Below are 19,612 nucleotides of genomic sequence, written 5' to 3'. Positions count from 1 at the left end.
TTAAATGGTAAAACAGTGACATACATACAAAGACTTCAAAGTCCAAATATTAGGTTCTTAGCAGTATTGGTGAGTTTGCTGGCTTGAAAGTCCCTCTGGAATACATCCACAGCTTGGATGGGTCATTCAGTCCTTTGTTCAGAGCTTCAGTTTGTAGCAAAGTTCCTCCAGAAGTAAGAAGTGGGATTGAAGACAAAATGGAGAAGATGCAGCTGCCTTTTATAGTATTTTGCCATGTGGCTTGTGCTTCCTTTGTTTCAAACAGAACCTGCCCAGCACATGGCTTGGAAGCCTTAGAGTTCTGTCCATAGGCATGCCCCTGCGTGCCTTGCTGAGTCATAAGGTGTATTCATTGCCTTCTCTCAATGGGTCAGTTGTAAAGCTGATGGTCCTTAATAGGCCATCAAGCAGGTTAGGCAGTGCTGAAACTGTCTGGGGGTGTCACCTAAAAGCATAGCACAAGTTTTGAAATACAGACATATCTATAACCCACAATACAAAGGGTTATAGATCATCATATTTGGCAAATTATAGCATTTTCACATATCTTACACGGCATATCTGGCATAATTCATTGCCATTTTACCATATTGGTATTCATAATAGACCTAAAGTGTCCCCCAGATTCCATACAGTGTCACATTGATAAATTGGAGAGGTTCAGAGAAGCCACAATAATTATTTTTTAAAAAAGGACTGGAAAATATGCCTTTGTAGATACAGACTCAGTCACAGTCTGTTTAGGTTAACATAGGGAAGGTTATGGGATAACTTGATCAGGTTTTATAAGTTCCTAAACAGGGAAAAAATATTTGATAATGGGATCTTCAGTCTAGCAGACAAAGGCATAACAACATTCAGTGGCTGGAAGTTGAAGTTAGACAACATTCAGACTTGAAATAAAGCATAGATATTTAACAGTGAGGATAATTAAACATTGGTACCATTTACCCTGGGTTGTGGGGGTATCCCCATCATTGTCCATTTTAAAATCAAGGTTGAATGTTTTTCCACAGGATATTCTTCAAATAAGAATTATTTGGGGAAAGGTCTGTAGCCTGTATTATACAGGTGGTAAGACTAGGAGATGACTAGTCCCTTCTGGCCTTGGAATCTATAAAAGCCATCTTTGATTGTCAGTAAATTGAACCTTCATTCATATACAATTCTGTATGTCTGAAGCCTGGGAGCCTTTAGTTAGTTTAGATTTGAGTATTAAGATGCCTGAATTAAGTTGCATGGACTCAGAAACTCAAGTCACTGCTAGTATATGATTGCATGGTTTTTTGTTTGTTTTGTTTTTTATGTGAGGTTTATTTTGTTTTTGTTGGGGGGTGGGGGGGTTGGCTGGCTAGAAAATCATTTTCTTTTGTTTTGTGTAAGATGAGAGAGCCTAAGCAACACTTCTTGACCTGAAGCTGAGAATAAGTTGTAAAAACAGAGTATTTTGAAAAGCCTAGAATTTCAAATAAAATAGTATGTTATAATAAGTGTTTTTGGGGGGGAAGAGGGGTTTGAAGGAAGAGAATTAAGACATGCTAAATGCAAAGGGTAAGGTACATAACTTATGTATGGTTTGTGCAAGAGGTTCCTGGCTGTGGCTGTGAACCCTGTCTGGCCACTCTCTGTACTGCTTGAAGGTTCCTGAGCTAAAACACACTCAGAACTTGTTTTTTACACCTGAGAGAGGAAGTGGCCACTGACTTTGGGCTAAAGGAATACCAGGAAATCAAATTAATTAATCACCCAAAGAAACAAATATGGCAGCTGAGGATTTCTAAAATGCAGGTAAGTCTGTTACCCTAAACTGGCAGCTGGGGGAGGGCCTGAATGGAATAGGAGCAGCTAAGTTTGGCATTTGGTTTGAGAATGCATTGTGTGTTAAAGAGCAAAAGAACTGGAGATGCTTGGAACTTAAATAACTTTTCTGTTGCAATATTTGAACTTGGATATAGAAAACTAAAGAGCCACTTTTACCACAGCCCCTTTCTTGCTGTTATTGGCTCAGCTGTCTGGCCAGAAATTCTACACTTTATGGGTCAGATGTTATCTCTTACTGTCCCATACTAGACAGAATTTCAACAGCTTTGACTTCAGACTGTTGGACTTTTAAGAGCTATCCATGTAGGTAAAAAGCCAGCCACGGCAGGGATGTTGGGTAAAACTTTAACCAAGAGAGATTTCTACTTCTTTCTGGCTCTAGACAGAAGAGGACTCACCATTTCTGATTATGTTAAGTAAAACTTTTCATCTTCAAAGTGCTTTACAAATATTAACTAATTGGCCCTGGTTATGCTTTAAGTGTAGAAACATTCTTCCAACCTGAACTGCAGTTATTCCTGGTGGCAAATGATTCAATGTTTCTGCAGCACTGGTGGCAGTGCTAACCGTACATACGGGGCCAATGTTTCAGCAGCATAAAAAGCCTCCTTTTTGAAGATTCAACTTGCATATACAAAATCTCTACCCAGAATTCAACTGCAGGCTAGGGTGACCAGATGTCTTGAGTTTTATAGGGACAGTCCAGCTATTTGTGGCTTTTTCTTACATAGGTGCCTATTACCCCCCACCTTTGGTCCCAGTTTTTCACACTTGCTATCTGGTCACCCTGCTGCAGGCACAAATCTCAGAATGTGCGTGTGTAGCAAAGAGGCATGGCCTGCCTTGGAGGTTGACAGTGAGGGAGGGCCAGATGCCCCCTTGTGGGGAGAACCAGGAAGGCCACACTCACCACACTGGAAGGAGAGGGGTGGAACAGGAACAGAAAGTATAAAAAGCAGGCCCTGTACTTGCTCAGTTGCGAGCAGGGGTGGCTCCAGGCCCCAGCACGCCAAGCGCGTGCTTGGGGCGGCAAGCCACTGGGGGCGCTCTGCCGGTTGCCGTGAGAGCGGCAGGCAGGCTGCCTTCAGTGGCTTGCATGCGGAGGGTCCACTGGTCCCGCAGCTTCGGCAGACCTCCCGCAGGCAAGCCGCCGAAGGCAGCCTGTCTGCCATGCTTGGGGTGGCAAAATGCCTAGAGCCGCCCCTGGTTGTGAGGCAGCTGTCAAAGGAGATGGATGCATTCTCCCCCTCTTCAGGCCAAGAGGCCTGTGCTTGTCTGTCTACCACAAGAGCCAGGATGACAGATTGTACCTGGGTGCCTAACCCTTGGCCGGAGCTCCCTAGACTGTTTGCTGGGTGCTTGCCCCTGCCTGAGGGCTGGAACCCAAGACTGTGTTTGGCACGCTCGCCCTGCCTGAGGGCTTAACTTCCCCATTATCTTAGACTGTCCTTACAGGGATGTGACAGCAGAGGTGTGGCCTCCCTCAGACCATGACAGCAAGGGAGGGCCATGCACGCCTACAGGGTACAAATCAGTCATGTAGGGTAAAACTTTCAAAAGAGCCTAAGTGACTTAGGAGCTTAAGAACCATTTTCAAGTGATTTAGGCACTTGGCCAAAGTCCCATTGACTTTCAATGAGATTCAGGCTCTTAAGAGTCTACATCACTTTTGAAATTGGGCCTTAAACTCCTAAGTCACTTTGGTGTTTTTGAAAGTTTTACATATACTCAGATTTATACCTGCTAAAAGAGAGACCAGGCCCAACCTTTCTGAAAATTTGCCACACATAGCATATCTTGCTGATGGTTGTATCAAAAGCCTTTCAGAGCTATGTACAGTACCAGGCAGAATCTGACACATGGAGCTTTTCCTGCCCTTACTCCACTGCCCTCTTGTAAATATTTTTGCTTTAAATAGTATATATCATTTAATGTAAACACTTTAACTGTGTTCAAAATCCACTTTTGGGAATGGGCATATAGGATTTTAAGACTGGAGGCATTCAGATTAGTCCATCCCCTGCACAAAGGCAGGGCAAAATATACCTAGACCATCCCTATTAGGTGCTTGTGCAACCTGTTCTTAAAAATCTCCAATGACGGGGATTCCACAGCCTCTTTGGGTAACCTGTTCAAGTGCTTAACTATCCTTATAGTTTAAAAGTTTTTCCTAATATCTAATCAAAATCTCCCTTGCTGCAACCTAACCTGATTACACTTTGTCCTACCATCAGTGAACAAGGAAATCAACTGATCATTGTCCTCTTTATAACATATGACTGTTATCAGGTCTCCCCTTAGTCTGTTTTTCTCAAGATTAAATGTACTCAAGTCTTTCAATGTTTCCTCATGGGTAATGTTTGCTAGACCTTTTATTTTTATTGCTCTCCTCCAGACTCTCTCTAATATGTGTACATCTTTCTTAAAGTGTGGTGTCCCAAACTGGACACGGGACTCCAGCTGAGGCCTCACCGGTGCTGAACAGAGCAGAATTACTGCCTGTCTTACATACAACACCTCTGTTAATATAGTCCAGAACTAGATTTGCATTTTTTTTGCAATTGCTTCATACTGTATAGTAACTTAATCTAGACCACATTTTGCTACTTTACTTATGAGACTGTAATGTGGGGCTGTGTCAAAAGCCTTACTAAAATCAAAATGTATCACATCTACCTCCCTCTATCCATTAGGTCAGTAATTCTGTCAAAGAAGGAAATTAGGTTGATCTGGCATGATCTGTTCTTGACAAATCTATGTTGGCAGTTAGGGTGATAAGTATCATCTACTTGGTGCTTACAAGTGGATTGTTTAACATTTGTTCCAGTATCATTCCAATGCTGAAGTTAGGCTAACTGGTCTATAAATCCCCAGGTCCTTTTTTTTTTCTTCCCTCCGCCCCCCCCCCTTCCCCCATTTGTAAAGATAGATAATATATTTGCCCTTCTCCAGTCTTCTGAAGCCTCACCCTCACCTGTCCTCCATGGGTTCTTGAACATAATTGCTAATGGTTCTGAAATGTTCAGCTAGATCCTTAAATACTCTAGAATCATAGGGTTAGATGAGACTGAAAGAAGAGACTTTCCAAGATGGAACATTTGTTGCGTTTGTTTAAACGATCCAAGACAGATGGCTATCAAGCCTCTTTTGAAAACCTCCATTGAAGGAGCTTCCATAACCTCCTGAGGCAGTCTGTTCCATTGTCCCAGTGTTTTCACAGTTAGGAAGTTTTTCCTGAGATTTAATCTAAATCTCCTATGCTGTAGTTTGAACCCATTGCCTCTTCTCCTGCTCTCTATGGCAAAAGAGAACAACTTTTCTCCATTTTTTTTATGGCAGCCTGCCGACGAACAGCAGCTACACTGCGCGCCTTTTAGCAGCGTGGCTGTAGCGGCACAGGTGTGTCGCTAAAAGGTGCATAGTGTCGACATAGCCTAAGTATTCTTTAAGCTCTTCTTTCCCTATTTTGGTCTGAGTTCCTTCCCCTTTATTGTTAATATTAATTGTGTTAAGCATTTTCTGTTCTTTCTATTAATGGACAAAAAAAGTGAAAATGTACTTTTCTTTCATGACACAGCCTCCACAGAAACCCAGTGTAAATATATGTCTAACTATGTGGCCACAGAAGCATTTTTGGCTGTTGAAGGGTGTGTGCATATATACCAAGTGGCCTACATTTCATATACTGGTGTATAAATACTCCATGCCCACTGGCAGTTTCTCTATCCACCTACTGGAACAGTCACAGAACCAACTTCTTTCTCCTGTATGTTTGTTCGCATAAAATAGTTGTAAATAGTTTGTAAGACATTTAGATAGACATACTGTAGACTTGAGTTTGATTTTTTTTCTAGTTCTCATCAATTTTTTGTTGGTTTTATGTTCTCAGGCCATGCCCAAGATAATGGACCTGTGTAGGAAAACAGGGTTTAAGGAGTGTTCTCCTTGCCCCACTATGTTTCCCCTTTCAGATGGGCATGAAAAGTACCTTTTTAGTTCTCATTTCTCAGGCATTTAGCAAAGGGCTGTGATGCCTGCAAGGCCTTGCCCAAGATGACCATAAAATTCCTCTCTGGAACTTGCTCCTGCAAGGGACTAGTAACATGAGTCTGGGTGACCTTCTCCTAAAGTGTTCACCCCACATACAAACAGTGTGGCTGTTGAGCCTCCATCAGTTCCAAAACCTGATCCAAAATTCCAGTCCTGTTGCAAACACTTCTCGAACCATCGAAGGAAGTTCTTCCAACTAAAGATCAGAGTTCTTCAGAGGAAGCTGAAGAAAACACCTTTTACAGTTCCAGGAGCTCCAAGAGGCCATATAATGCAGCAAAATGGTGTTCCCACAGAGATCTGTTGTCTCATCCAGGTGGACCTCATTGCAGTTTGCTTCTGTGGGCCACAAGATTCCCACGAAAACAGGGCCTCTTCTGATCCAAGCAGGTTGGATCAGTTATCCTTTACCCATCAGACCTGTTTGTCCAAGGTACTAGGAGTCAACATTCTTTGAAAGCAATGGGGAAGGGGATGCTGAATGACTTGGGACTGTCGGTGCTGATGAACCCTGGCTACTTCCCTTTTGGATCCATTGGATTGGTTCCTCCAAAATCTCCTCTGAAACAGTTATCCCCTCAGCATTGTGCAGATGAACCCTTAGTGCTGAAAGTAGTTTGTTTCAAGGCTAGACTGGTGCCATCATCTGATCTGTGGAGCACCTGGAACTGAGCTCAGTATTGTGGCTTTGGATCCAAGATAAGTAGGTCAATCCCATTCTGCTGCAACTCCTGATGAGGAGGAACCTAGTTCAATCAAAGAAAAATACTTGGAGCCTTATGTCCCCTTGGACACCTCCCAGAGTTTACAACTTACCTAGGTTTTCTTCATGTAGATACTATACAGCTTGGGACTACTTCAAGCGCTGTCCTGGTGGGTGTTCCACTTCAGGTGTCGGTGTGTCCCAGTGCTTTCGATCAGAGATTTATAGTAGCAGTGTCCACATGGGTCATGCATGTGCAGGCGGCATCTTGCGGTCCTGTTGGTGCCGCATGTAGCACATGCACAACCCAAGCCCTTCAGTTCCTTCTCAACTGTCCTCGGCTAAAGATGCAGCGCTGGGGCAGTGTTAGCACTCTTCCCTAAAACCATTAGAAAAATATTTTAAATAGCTAGTTAGTTAGATAGAAAGTTATAGTTAGTGTTAGCTTTATTCTAAAAAAAAGTTTGGTTTTATTTCTTTAGCTACCTCCCAATGGGGGACAGTTAGCCGTTAAGATGTCTGGCTCCCCAGGCTTCAAACACTGCAGCTCCTGCTACAAAGCTATGTCCATTTCAGACAGACTCTCATTGTGCGTACGCTGTCTGGGTGAGGCGCATATCCCCCAAAAATGTGCCCACTGCAGCAATTTGAAAGTCAGAGCCTGACATGACTGGGATCTCAGGCTAAAAATGATTAATGGAGAAATCCCTACAACCCGACTCGGACAAGCAGACTGCCTTTCCGGGCACTCTTCCAACTGAAAAAGGAGACAATACCCTCTAAAAGACAAAAAAAGAGGGCTCGGACTTCTCCTCAGAGCACCGCAAAAACAACGGTGGTCTCCTGCCAGGTCGCTACCCTCAATGCTGACACATGCTCAGGTGAGCACCTATGACACTCCAGTGACCTCCGGCACCACTGAGGCCCGAGCGAAGGAGACAGAGTTGAGGCACAGACAAAGACATGTCTCCTCCATGGCACCAAATTCACCCATAAGGGACTCTGCACCAAGTGTTTCATCAGACACCAGGCCTCCGCCCCCAGTACCAACAATGCTGTTGGCACCAGTGGAGAAGACCAAGTTGGCACCGACCACACTGACCAAACAGTCACAGCACTGGCCGGTACTGATGCCAGCAAGAGTGGAACCAACAGTCCAGACATCAGCACCGACACAGTCTCTGCTGCACCAGAGAGACTTGATATCATCAGCACCGCACTCCCTGATACTCAGTACTGAGGGCTCCCCTACAGGCTATAGAGGAGATCATGATATTGCAATTTTTTCTAGCAAAGATGATGATGAGATGCAGAAACAAAGCACCTTCTCACCACACCATTCCTCACCGAAAGCACATCAACCATCTTGGAGCCATATAAGGCCAAGATATCTCTAGACAGCTCAACCATGGTGCAGACCACCATGGATGTTGACCTCAATGGCCTTCCCAATGCAGTAGGCACACAGGGAACCCTGGGCATCTTACATAGACTATATAAGAAGTGGAGGCCCCAGTGAGACAGTCCTAGGGGTGCCCTTCTTGTACTTCATCCCCTGAAAAAGCTGTCTTGACTGCTCCCTTGTTTCCTCTAAGTGACATCAGTTGTTGATATTCCTGTAGTATTTTTGCCCAGAGAGTCTCTCAAAAAATAGAAATCCTGGAACTCCAGGTTTAAAAAATAAAAATAAAAAAAAAATCAAACAAACCCACAGCCCTTCCCTCTGCTGCTGACAGGTATAATACCATAGGTAGTAACCTGAGTTGAAAGGGTGTGGTTCATTACAAGTGGTCACTCAAACCAGGTGAGTACCTTCCATACACATACTTGTTTGCTACATATTAGAACAACCAGGGGCTAAAATTCTGCTTCAAAGTGGGCAAGGATATGCAGTGTGTATCATGTCTTTGATTCATTACACCTTTTCCTCATTTCCTTTCGTCCCCAGAGTTCTGAGGAGTCAACAGGTCTGAGCCTGTGCATGGCAGACCTAGTTCTTGGAACTTCTGGGCCAGTGTAAAGATTATCCATTCAGTCTGTCTTCTGAGTTAAGATCTGTCATCCCAGCCAAATGGCAGGATGGGGTATTTGGACCTCAAGTCATTTTACTTGACAGTGCAACTGCTAGGTTTTTAGGTCAGGATGTCCTTAATGCTTGTCTCAGGAGAACAAGGCAGCCCTCCTAGACTCCATCCACCAGGAAATATTATGCTGTTATACAGAAAACCTTGTTTAAAAGTTTTGCTCAAGGTAGAAGCCTTGCTTTGGTATCATCCTAGTTTTAGTTACCTTAGACTTTCTTCTATCTCTCTGGTGTGGTCAAAGATATTTTTGACAACTGCAAAGGTTTATTTTAGTCTACTATGTCCCTGCAAAACAGACGCCTCTTAATGCAGTAATTTTAAAGGGGTTCACAGATATGTACCCTCCCATCAAGAAACTACTCATCCTTTGGATTTGAGTTTGATGTTGAACAAGTTAATGGAAATGCTCTTTGAGCCCTTGGGATCTTTTTCCTTGTACCCTCTCTTATTACAGGAATCATTCCTGGTGGTGGTTTCCTCTTCATCAGAGTTCCAGGTCCTGCTGGCCAATTCTATCCTTTTTCACAATGTTAAACTAGTATTTAGCTCTCAACTCCAGTAGCTAACCAGAGTTGTGTCTTGAGACTCATATCATATAAGTTAACATTACTATATGTGCTTTTCCCAAAGACCCAGAGCCATGCTGGGGAGTGAGGTGGCACACGCTTAATGTCAAAACAGTAGCTGGACAGAACAGTGACTCTTGTACACATACTGAATGGACTCCCCTCTATTACGCATCCCAGAATTAAATAGGTTTAGGACATGGAGAGGAACTGAGGGTCAAATTGGTTTAAATTCTTTGCCCCACCTATCAGTTGAGTGCAGGGCCCAATGGACATTTACATATCTCCTAACTCTGATTGCTCAAAGCTGGTTACATAGCCAGGCATGCAACACCTACTGTGTGGCTCTATAAAGACAATATAATCAATAGTCAGTTCTCAGAATGGAGAGAGGTAAATAGTGGTGTCCCTCAGGGGTCTGTACTGGTCCAGTCCTATTCAACATATTCATAAATGATCTGGAAAAAGGGGTAAACAGTGAGGTGGCAAAATTTGCAGATGATACAAAATTACTAAAGATTAGAGCCAGGCAGACTGTGAAGAGCTACAAAAGGAGCTCTCAAAACTGGGTGACTGGGCAACAAAATGGCAGATGAAATTTAATGTTGATAAATGCAAAGTAATGCACACTGGAAAACATCATCCCAACTATACATATAAAATGATTGGGGTCTAAATTAGCTTTTACCACTCAAGAAAGAGATCTTGGCGTCATTGTGGATAGTTCTCTGAAAACATCCACTCTGTGCAGCGGCAGTCAAAAAAGTGAACAGAACGCTGGGAATAATTAAGAAAGGGATAGATAATAGGACAGAAAATACTGTGTTGCCTCTATATAAATCCATAGTATGCCCACATCTTGAATATTGTGTGCAGATGTGGTCATCTCATCTCAAAAAAGATGAATTGGAAAGGGTTCAGAAAAGAGCAACAGAAATGATTTGGGGTATGGAACAGCTTCCCTATGAGGAGAGATTAATAAGATTGGGATTTTTCAGCTTGGAAAAGAGACAGCTAAGGGGAGATATGATTGAGGTCTATAAAATCATGACTGGTGTAGAGAAAGTAGATAAGTGTTTACTACTTCTCATAACACAAGAACTAGGGGTCACCAAATGAAATTAATAGGCAGCAGGTTTAAAACAAATAAAAGGAAGTACACCTCTACCCCGATATAACGCTGTCCTGGGAGCCAAAATATCTTACTGCATTATAGGTGAAACCGCGTTATATCAAACTTGCTTTGATCTGCCGGAGCGCGCAGCCCCGCCCCCCTGGAGTGCTGCTTTACTGTGTTATATCCGAATTCGTGTTATATTGGGTCGCGTTATAGTGGGGTAGAGGTGTATTTCTTTACACAATGCACAGTCCACCTGTGGAACTCCTTGCCAGAGGATGTTGTGATGTCCAAGACCATAACAGGGTTCAAAAAAGAATTAGATAAATTCATGGAGGATAGGTCCATTGATGGCTATTAGCCAGGATGGGCAGGAATAGTGTCCCTAGCCTTTGTTTGCCAGAAGCTGGGAATGAGTGACAGAGGATGGATCACTTGATGATTACTTGTTCTGTTAATTCCCTCTGCTGCATCTGGCACTGGCCATTGTCGGAAGACAGGATACTGGGCTAGATGGACCTTTGGCCTGACCCAGTAGGGCCATTCTTATGTTCTATTCTGAGAACAAAAGGTACTGACAGTAAATAACTGTTTTCCTCAACTCTTCAGTCTTACTCATAATTGCAAATGGAAGAACAAATACATTCTCTCCTTTTCTTTTTTCAGTAGAGTTCAAAGCTACCCACATAGCCAAGAAGTTTGAAGAGTCTCAGCAAACTATTGAAACTGGGGATCGAGAAAAAGCACCAGCTGCTGACTTGACAGTCAAAGGAACCAACATTGAAGTTCAACCAAAGTTAATAGCCAACAAATCATCTCGGACTCACCCCATAAAGTCAAAAGTCTCCCACCAGATGCAAAAAATCCGGAACTACAATGTTAAACATTGATTTCTTTGACAGTAAGTTTAGCTTTGTACAAACTCTGAGTACAGGACTGCCCTTGCCCCGAAGAGCTTACAGTCTAAATAGACTAGACAGCCAGAGGCTGGGAAAAGGGATAGAACTCACTAGCAGAATTAACAAGGTGATGGCAGCTAATGTGGGATTAGTTCCACAGTTTAATTTTTAGTGTTTATTTGTTTACTCGCTTATTTTGGGTGGGTTTACTTAGGAGGGGATAAGCTAAATGGAAACAGAAGGGAAGTGAGGGGGCAGGGCAGGGGAGAAGAGGATAAGAGAGGCAAGTGTGAAGTGAAGTTCAGGTGAAGGGGCTGTTGGGGAGAGGAGGGAAAGGGTTGGACAGCCAATCAGCATGTAACTGAGAAAGTACGATCAAAAGTGTGGATGGTTCTCTGAATGTCCAGAGGTCCTTGTTTTGGCACCGTTAGCCTCTGACTCCTCTCTGCACATCTCCTCCAGGGCACAGGGAAAGGGGTGAGGCACCACTTGGGTACTAGTGCCCCCAAAGTGGGGTGTCTCCCCTACACAGTTCTGGGTTTAGGAAGGTGCTGAGGGAGAGAGAGCCCAGCTGGACCCTACTTTATTTGTTTGACCTTATTAAATGTCAGTTCATCCACCTGCTTTCTGGAGGTTAGTATAGATTCCCAGCTACTAAAGATTTAAACTTTTTGTGCCTTTAGGCAGAGCTTGCAGTTTGTAGCAAAATTTTGTTGAGAAACACTGGAGTGTGGGTTAGACAGGGGAAAATGTATCTCAGTGGGCTGCCTTAGCATGCCATTTTCCTATGCTTACTAACACTGCACTCATTCTACATATTGTAACAATTCTCTGTAGCTGCTTAATATTCATTTTAAAGCTGGGCCCTGATTCTGCACTACCTTGCACCTTCTGTAATCATTTATGCTTGTGCAAAATGGGTGTAAAATGATACAGAAACAGAATTCTCCATTCACTTACACTGGTGGTATTGATTAGCATGGGTGTAAGTATGTCAAGTTTCAAGACTGAGAATACTTAGAATCTTTCATTGGATGAACTAAAAGCACTGTACAAATAACTAAGCCTTATAACATGTTTCCAGCTGAAATTGCAGGAAAAATGTTATGATTGTAATTTGACCAGCACAACACTGTACTTATGAAAAGTGTCATGACATTTGAATGATCATGAGTTCTCAGGATCTCTGTCTTGTTTCGTTTTGAAAATGGCAGGATGGCACCTCCAGTAGCATTGCAGGAAGCTGGGGTATTGGTTTGGTGTTAAGGCCCTGACTCTCCAAACACTTATTCAGGTGCTTAACTTTACTACTGTGAGTGGTCCTATTGAAAAGAATAGGACTACTCGTGGTAGTAAAATTTAATAATGTGTGTCTCTGCAGGTTAAGAGCCTAAGATGGAAGAAAGACTTACTGAATCACCTGCACTTCTTCCTGCAGCCCATAGGTGCTCCTTGAAGGCCTCCTGTCCAAATTCTGTGTCTAGACAACCCTGCTCAGTTTGAGATCTGAAAGGAACACAGTACAGCGTAGCTGTAGGCAGCTCAATAATAACTTGAAAAAATTGTTCAATGTTCTGTTCAAAAATGTTTTGCTTTAACATATAGATAATATGAATGGTATTACAAATAATAAAAGTAATAAGTTGCATGCTTAGTAGCCATTATTTCATTGTGCTTTTATTATGTACGTACTGGATTTGAGGTGTCCTCTGTGCCCTTTCCCAATTTATTTTGCTTGAAGGTCCCATCATCAGATTAAATACTTTTTACATTGTTCCTTCATGGACCAGAATAATATGATGCATTCCCCTTATCCAGAGCCTGCTATGACTGCAGCTCAAAGCACAGTGGTTTCCAACAAGCAGAGAATTTTTGGCCTCATATCACAGTTGAAGCCAACTGTTGCTATACGGTTTGCCTGAATTCAAGTTTTGAACTAATTATAGAATATACATTTCAGCAACTTTGCAACTCTTGTTTCCAGTGGTTTCAATTTGAACATGGAGATTCAGAGCAGCTCAGTATAATGTGGCTCTGCATCCTGGTGAGAAGTGCAAGGCTGAAGCATTAATATGGTGATACCCTAATGAGGAAAGCTACATTCCCATTCAATTAATTTTTATAACAACATTCTAACATCTGGTTGTCCCCTTAGAAAACACTTTTCCTACTAAACTGGTCTGTATGTCCTGTACACTGGGTGTTTAGGTGATTAGGTCACATCAGCCACACTATCAGAGGCTCGTTCACCTGCACATCTACCAATGTGACATATGCCATCATGTGCCAGCAATGCCCCTTTGCCACGTACATTGGCCAAACCAGACAGTCTCTATGCAAAAGAATAAATGGACACAAATCGGACATCAAGAATTATAACCCTTACATATCACAGAGATCTATGGATCCGCCTCTTGGTGCTCTGTACATACATTTACAAGATGTGAAAAATTTAGAATAATAAAATCACAGGGTTAAATGAAACCGCACCGGTCATCTAGTCCTACCCCCTGCCAAGATGCAGGATTTGTTGTGTCTAAACCATCCAAGGCAGATGACTATCCAGCCTCCTTTTGAAAACCTCCAGTGAAGGAGCTTGCACAACCTCCATTGGCAGACTGTTCCATTGTCTTACAGTTCATACACTTAGGAAATTTTCCCTGAGATTTAACCTAAATCTGCTATGCTTTAATTTGAACCATTACCTCTTGTCCTGCCTTTTGTGGCAAAGGAGAAAAGTTGTTCTCTATCTTTTTTATGGCAGCCTTTCAAATATCTGAAGACAATTTATCATATCCCCCCTTAATCTCTTCTTTTCTGAACTAAACATACCCAGTTCCTTCAGCCTTTGCTCATATGGGTTGCATTCCATCACTTTGATCATCTTTGTTGCTCGTCTCTGGATCCTTTCCAGTTTCTCTACATCCTTTCTATACATTTGGTGACCAAAACTGGACAGTTCTCCAGCTGAGGCCTAACCAGCACCAAGTAGAGCAGTACTGTCACCTCCCATGACTTTTATGCTATACCTCTGTTAATGTAACCTAAAATTGCATTTTTTTTTTGCAACAACATCGCATTGTTGACTCAAGTTGAGGTGGCGATCCATGACAACTCCCAGATCCTGCTCAGTGGTGCTGCTGCCAACCCAGTTATCCCCCATTCTATATTTGTACATTTGTTTTTTCTTCCCTAAGTGTAACGCCTTACATTTGTCTTTGCTGAATTTCATTTTGTTGGCTATAGCCCAGTTCTCCAATTTATCAAGATCACTCTGAATTTTAGCTCTATCCTCCACAATGTTTTGGCAGCCCCCTAGCTTTGTGTTCCTGGGAAATTTGATCAGTATGCTCTCTATTCCTACATTCAGGTCATTAATAAAGATGTTAAACAACACTGGACCCAGAACAGATCCCTGTGGAAGCCCACTTGAGACTCCCTCCATTCTGACATAATTCCATTAATAGTTACCCTGTGCTTGTGGTTGTTTAACCAATTATGTATCCCCTTAATGGTAGTTCCATCGAGACCCCATTTCTTCAGCTTACTTATGAGACTCATGTGGGACCTTGTGTCCAGAGCTGATGCACAATTGATGGGGCAGTATTATAACCTTTGTTCCGTTGCTGGAGCACTGTTTGCCAATCTGTCCCATGAGTGGGAATATCCAGAAGGCACTTGCAGATTAAATGAAGATTCCTTACTTGTAACTGGAATTCTTTAAGGTGGACTCTGTGTACTCACATTTCCTTGTACACTTTTTCCTTTTCCTAGGAGTCTTCCTGAAATCTTGATTTGAGGTGATGGAAGGAACTGCGGCAGTGGATGGCACGAAGCCTCTTTCTGTACTTTCAATAGTGCCAACTCTTGTGACTTTTTTTTTTTTTTAATAAATGATGAGATTTTGGCCAGGTTGGAACTCTGTATCATCATGACAAGCTCCAGCCCTCCAGCAAATCTGAGCCCTGCCTGAGGGGAAAAACCCCTCTGATTGGCTGCCTGCCTCACTTGCCTCTCCCCAGGGCCAAAGCAACCACTCAGAGCTGCTGCAGAAAGAGCTCTCTCCCCTTCCACATCCCCTCAACAATCTAAAGCCATTCTTCTCACAGGAGGGGAGGGGGAAGAGGGAGCAGAAAGAACCCATCAGCTCAGGATGGCTTTGCTCCCTCTCCCTCCATGCAACACCAGGCCTGGGAAGGGGGAGTAAAAACCCCTGGAAAGCAGGAGAAGGGAATCTTGGTACAGCCTCTGCCAGGCCCGGGGAAGCCCTAGGAGTATCAGTGGTGAGATTAGGAATGCTGAACTATTGAGGGACTCATGGGGCCAATGTGAGGGCAGGGGCCAGGCAGAAGAACTAATATAGAGACTGGGTGAACAGGATTGAGTTGGAGGCAGAATTAATTGGTGGAAAGGGATGTGAGCTCATGCAGCATGGTCCAAAATCACCTGACAGTAATTCTCTTTCACACTCACACACACACAGGTGTTGGGAAGGGGGAGTTCAAAAATCAAAAAGACCAACACCAATATTTTTTAAATCGTGGATTTGGGGACTCTGCTGTGATTTTTGATGTCTTGAGATTGGTAATCTGTTACTCACATTCAGGATGCTCAGGAAGTCTGAGAGGGATAGGAGGGACCTGTGACCACTCTTAGGGGGCACTGCTAACAGACAGTACACCCTCTGAACTGCACTGACAGTGCATCCCATGATCATGAATATGCAGAGTACATCTAAAAAAACTCTGGTTACACCTTCATTTTCAGAGTTTGAAGCTAGGGAAGGAATTATAGTAGGAGCCCTAAGGCCCTAGACCCAGAAACAAACACCTCAGCTCCCTCAGTCCCTCTGCTGTGCTCCCTGACTCCCAGTTTGCATCAAGAGTTAGGAGCAGGTAGGAAGGAAGCAGGTGGCTGGGGGAGTTACAGCTTATGTTGGTTTTGGGAGAGGTGGCGAGAGTGTGAGGCAACTGGAAGGGAATGAGACCAATATTGCAGCAGGCACCCGCCAGGTGCTCATGGGACCCAGGTTGCCCAAGGCAACAGGAGCTCACTGTCTCTCAATGCTAACAAAGGGAGCAAGAATTAAAAAGCTTCTGGCCATGACACAGGGCTCAGTGAGAGTGGAAGTAGCTAGTCACACCAGTCTGGTCCCTGCAGTGAGGAAAAGGAGGAACAGGCACTCTGGGCTCTGCTGTGTGGAGGCTTTAGGTCTCTCTCTCTGCTCTTCTCCCCATTAGGGGTGCTGATCAGAGCCTTTCCTGGCTATATACTAGGGCGAGGGGGACGACGCCATCCCTGGAGCATATTTCACTGCCCCAGTGTCTGTGTTTTCAGGTTTGACCTGTAATAACCTCCAGCGCTCACACTCGGCCGAGGTGAATGGCCTGAAATAAGCCGCAATTCACAGGCGCTTCTTGCATCACAAGCGGCTCCATTTCCTAAACAGAGCCGTCCCCTTAACACAGTCATCACATCACCCTATCTCCTAGCAACACTCACACAGGCCCAGAGATTGGACAGGCGACACCCTTCCACTCGCCCCCGCCGCCTGATTGGAGATTTCGGCCAGTGACTTCGCCTCCGAAGCAATCGTCCTTCTGTTTTGCAAATGTCAGTCACCTGTAACAGGAGACCTCGGTTACGGTGTAAATGGGACATCGAGCCCCCGCAGCGGTTGTTCCCTAGGCCCGGCGGGCAGCTGCCCAGGGCCTGTCTCTGGGCACTGCGGGGTGGCCAGGCCAGGCCAGGCCGTGCCGCGGAGCCCAGTGTCGGGTCTGGTGCAGGGAGCCCTGCAAGTAAAAGTAACTTCCAAGCGCTCCCCGCCCCACTGCCCCGTGTGCACCCGGCTGCGCCCCGTGTGCCTGTTCCCCGCGCGCCCACTCCGAGCTCCTTCGGCTCCGGCCTGCCTGGGCTGCGCCGGCCGGCGCCACCCCCGCTCCGCACCCCCTGCGCTCAGCGGTGCGGGGGTCTCGGCGCAGCCTGGCCGGGGGAGGCCGATGGGCCCGGGGTGGTCTGGCCTGGCCTAGCCCGGCTCACAACGCAGCCAACCCCAGAGAGACGAATACCGGGGCGAGGGATCAGCCGGGACTGGTTAGCGTCGATTCGGGTCCGCGGAGGCCTCCTCGCCACAGGAGGAGCCACCGCCTGCGCGGAGGGCCGCGGCCGAGCCCTTCCCCCGCTCAGAACAGCCCCCGGGGAGCTCGGCGCTTCGGCTTCAGCCCTGTCCTGGCCGCCGAGGCGGCCTGAGGGGAGGTGCTGCCGGACGGAGCGGAGCGGGCCTGCCCCCCCCCGCCGCGCTGAGAGGCTCCTGCGGGCAGGGGCTGGCATCGCCCCAGCGCCGGCTCTCGCGCCCAGCCCGGGCTCTCATTGGACTGCGCCACGGAGCAAAGCTGTCAGCCCATGTGGCGTGGCCGCCGGAGGTGGCGGCTGCTTAAATAGCGCTGGGAGCCGCTGGGAGGCAGCGACACGGGCACGGAACAGGGCCGCTGCCGCAGCCCCAGCCCCGCATCCCGGCCCCGCCAGCAGCCCGCAGCCTTGCCCCGCGCTCGGGCGCTGAGAGCGGCTCCGCAGCAGCGCGCGCTCCAGGCCGAGCTCCGGGCTCCAGCCTCTGCCCAGCACGGGCCCTTCTAGTCACCGGAGCCGGGAGCCAGGTACCAACACCCGGGGGCAGCCGCGACTCGGGTCTGGGAAGCGGGGTAGCTTTAGGCCAGCGACCGCGCTGCGTCCGGGGGGAGAACGAGCGAAAGCGCGAGGAGCCCGGGGGCTGGAGCGGACGAGGGCGCCGGGTTCTCGGAGCATCGGGCTGCGGCTGCCCAGACCAGCAAGGGGGCCAATGCGCCCGAGCCGCTCTGGGGATAAGGGGATCTTGCCGCCTCCTCTCGGCGGGTTTGTAGTGGCACCCGCCGTCCCCTCGTTGGGCTCGGCTCCATCTTGCACCACTGATCACATGGGAAGTCTGTGTTAGAGGCATCAAATGCAGTTGATCAATATATTTAGTATGTGGCTGTGTTCCTTAGTAAATGTTCTCCAGTCCCGTTCTGTAAATAGGGTTGTATAAATAATAGGCAGCTAAATTACTCCTGTTTGAACATAAATTGGAACATGGGAATGGATTTTGCCAACTGTAGATGCCGGTGAAAGGTGGTGAAGCGCTGGTGTAGTCTTCTTTGGAGAGTCAGTTGTGATCTTATATATAATGTTCTGAATAAAACACTGCACAGCCGCCTGCAGTATCCCCCTTCTTCCCCCCCCCCCCCAAATTAGTTGACTATTCATAGGTATCTGAGAAGCTTTTACTTATTGAATTGTTGTTACACTAATACGGTTTAATTTTGTTTAAAGATTTCAAAAAACAAAACGTGAACTAAAATTATTAAGTAAATTTGATTATCTATATTAGAAGTGAAGCTTGCTTCAGAGCTTTGATTTTTGGAGCTATTCATCAAAGGTGAGGTAGCAGCCGGGAAGAGGGGAGATGGAGGCTGAGCCCTTGCTGCATTGTGAATGTTCTGCATCCAGCCATTTTGATATCCGGCATTGAAGACAGTTACACACCGTAAAGCCCATTTCACAAGCAGATGCAGAGAGGAAAAACATTTTTTTTCTTTCTCCTCAGCGTTCTCACCCTCCAGTAATTAACAGCTGCACATGTATTAATACATGCAAAGGGGACTAAGAACAATAGATAAATAACATTGATTGAAACATACTCCCTGGCATATCCTTTGTGACAACAAGAAACAGGCACTTCAGAAATTTTCTTCGTTTGGTCACTGGAACTGAAATATTTAATCTCTTTCCAGATAGCCAATATCTACAGAGAAATTTACTTAAAGTTTAGATCAATTTTTCCTTTCCATGTAGACTTACATGTGGTCTGAAAGTATAATCTGTCATCTGCCCCACCTAATGGAGTCTTACACCCATCCTCGTTACTCCTTTCCCCCCTCCATCCTGTACCTGCATCCATACTCTGATCTCAATGCATAAGTAGTTATGTAATTTTAGCTATTTAAAACTAGCTGCATGCATGGATAATATTAAAAACAGGAAGAAGATACTCTTCTAAATATTTAATCTCTAGGCTTTTTTTATTGGTGTTTTTTAAAGTACTGAGGTAGGGGTCACAGAAGCCTTAAACCAAGAAATTTAGAGACTCCTAGATATCACAAGGTAACATTTAATATTTGAGACACTGTATTATAGGAGGCAAAAGCCCCTAAAATTCAGCCCATTTGTTAATCCAGCCATAACTATTAGCAGATGTACTGGTTCTTCTCTCTTTATTCCAAGAGTAATAGTGTTGTAAGCAAACCCCTTAGCTGGATTACAGAGATCCAATCAGGTCTTCACCCTCTCCTTGCAGTTCT

At 45.2% G+C, this 19,612-nt stretch overlaps 2 protein-coding genes and 1 long non-coding RNA gene across 14 annotated transcripts in view; 2 read left to right on the top strand and 1 right to left on the bottom strand.

Moving 5' to 3' along the window:
* The window catches only part of CCDC57 (coiled-coil domain containing 57), a 148,870-nt gene extending 135,883 nt beyond the window's left edge, over window positions 1-12,987 (top strand). For 9 of the 10 annotated variants that reach the window (XM_039501399.1, XM_039501404.1, XM_039501407.1 and 6 more), the window contains 2 exons: window positions 11,008-11,242; window positions 12,622-12,987. In XM_039501399.1, the coding sequence (XP_039357333.1) occupies window positions 11,008-11,231 (224 nt within the window). In that variant the 3' untranslated portion in view covers window positions 11,232-11,242; window positions 12,622-12,987. The remainder of the gene's footprint in view (window positions 1-11,007; window positions 11,243-12,621) is intronic. The other variant, XM_039501398.1, reaches the window with a different exon arrangement.
* Window positions 288-17,632, bottom strand: LOC120383360. Of its 3 annotated transcripts, none has more exons than XR_005588428.1 (5): window positions 17,309-17,632; window positions 16,743-16,862; window positions 12,653-12,746; window positions 6,688-6,953; window positions 288-445 (listed from the first exon to the last, which is right to left on the bottom strand). It is a non-coding gene; the product is annotated as an uncharacterized LOC120383360 (long non-coding RNA). The 3 variants fall into 3 exon arrangements; XR_005588429.1 differs by lacking the exon at window positions 288-445 and adding an exon at window positions 5,081-6,617; XR_005588427.1 differs by lacking the exon at window positions 288-445 and having other exon boundaries at window positions 5,081-6,953.
* The window catches only part of FASN (fatty acid synthase), a 68,153-nt gene continuing 66,131 nt past the window's right edge, over window positions 17,591-19,612 (top strand). The window contains exon 1 of the mRNA XM_039501396.1: window positions 17,591-17,893. The gene's annotated coding sequence lies outside the window, so the exon portion shown is untranslated. The remainder of the gene's footprint in view (window positions 17,894-19,612) is intronic.

This window comes from Mauremys reevesii, linkage group 15 (genome assembly GCF_016161935.1).
Source record: "Mauremys reevesii isolate NIE-2019 linkage group 15, ASM1616193v1, whole genome shotgun sequence".
In the NCBI taxonomy this organism is placed as follows: Eukaryota; Metazoa; Chordata; order Testudines; family Geoemydidae; genus Mauremys; species Mauremys reevesii.
This window is presented reverse-complemented; position numbering and strand designations above follow the sequence as displayed.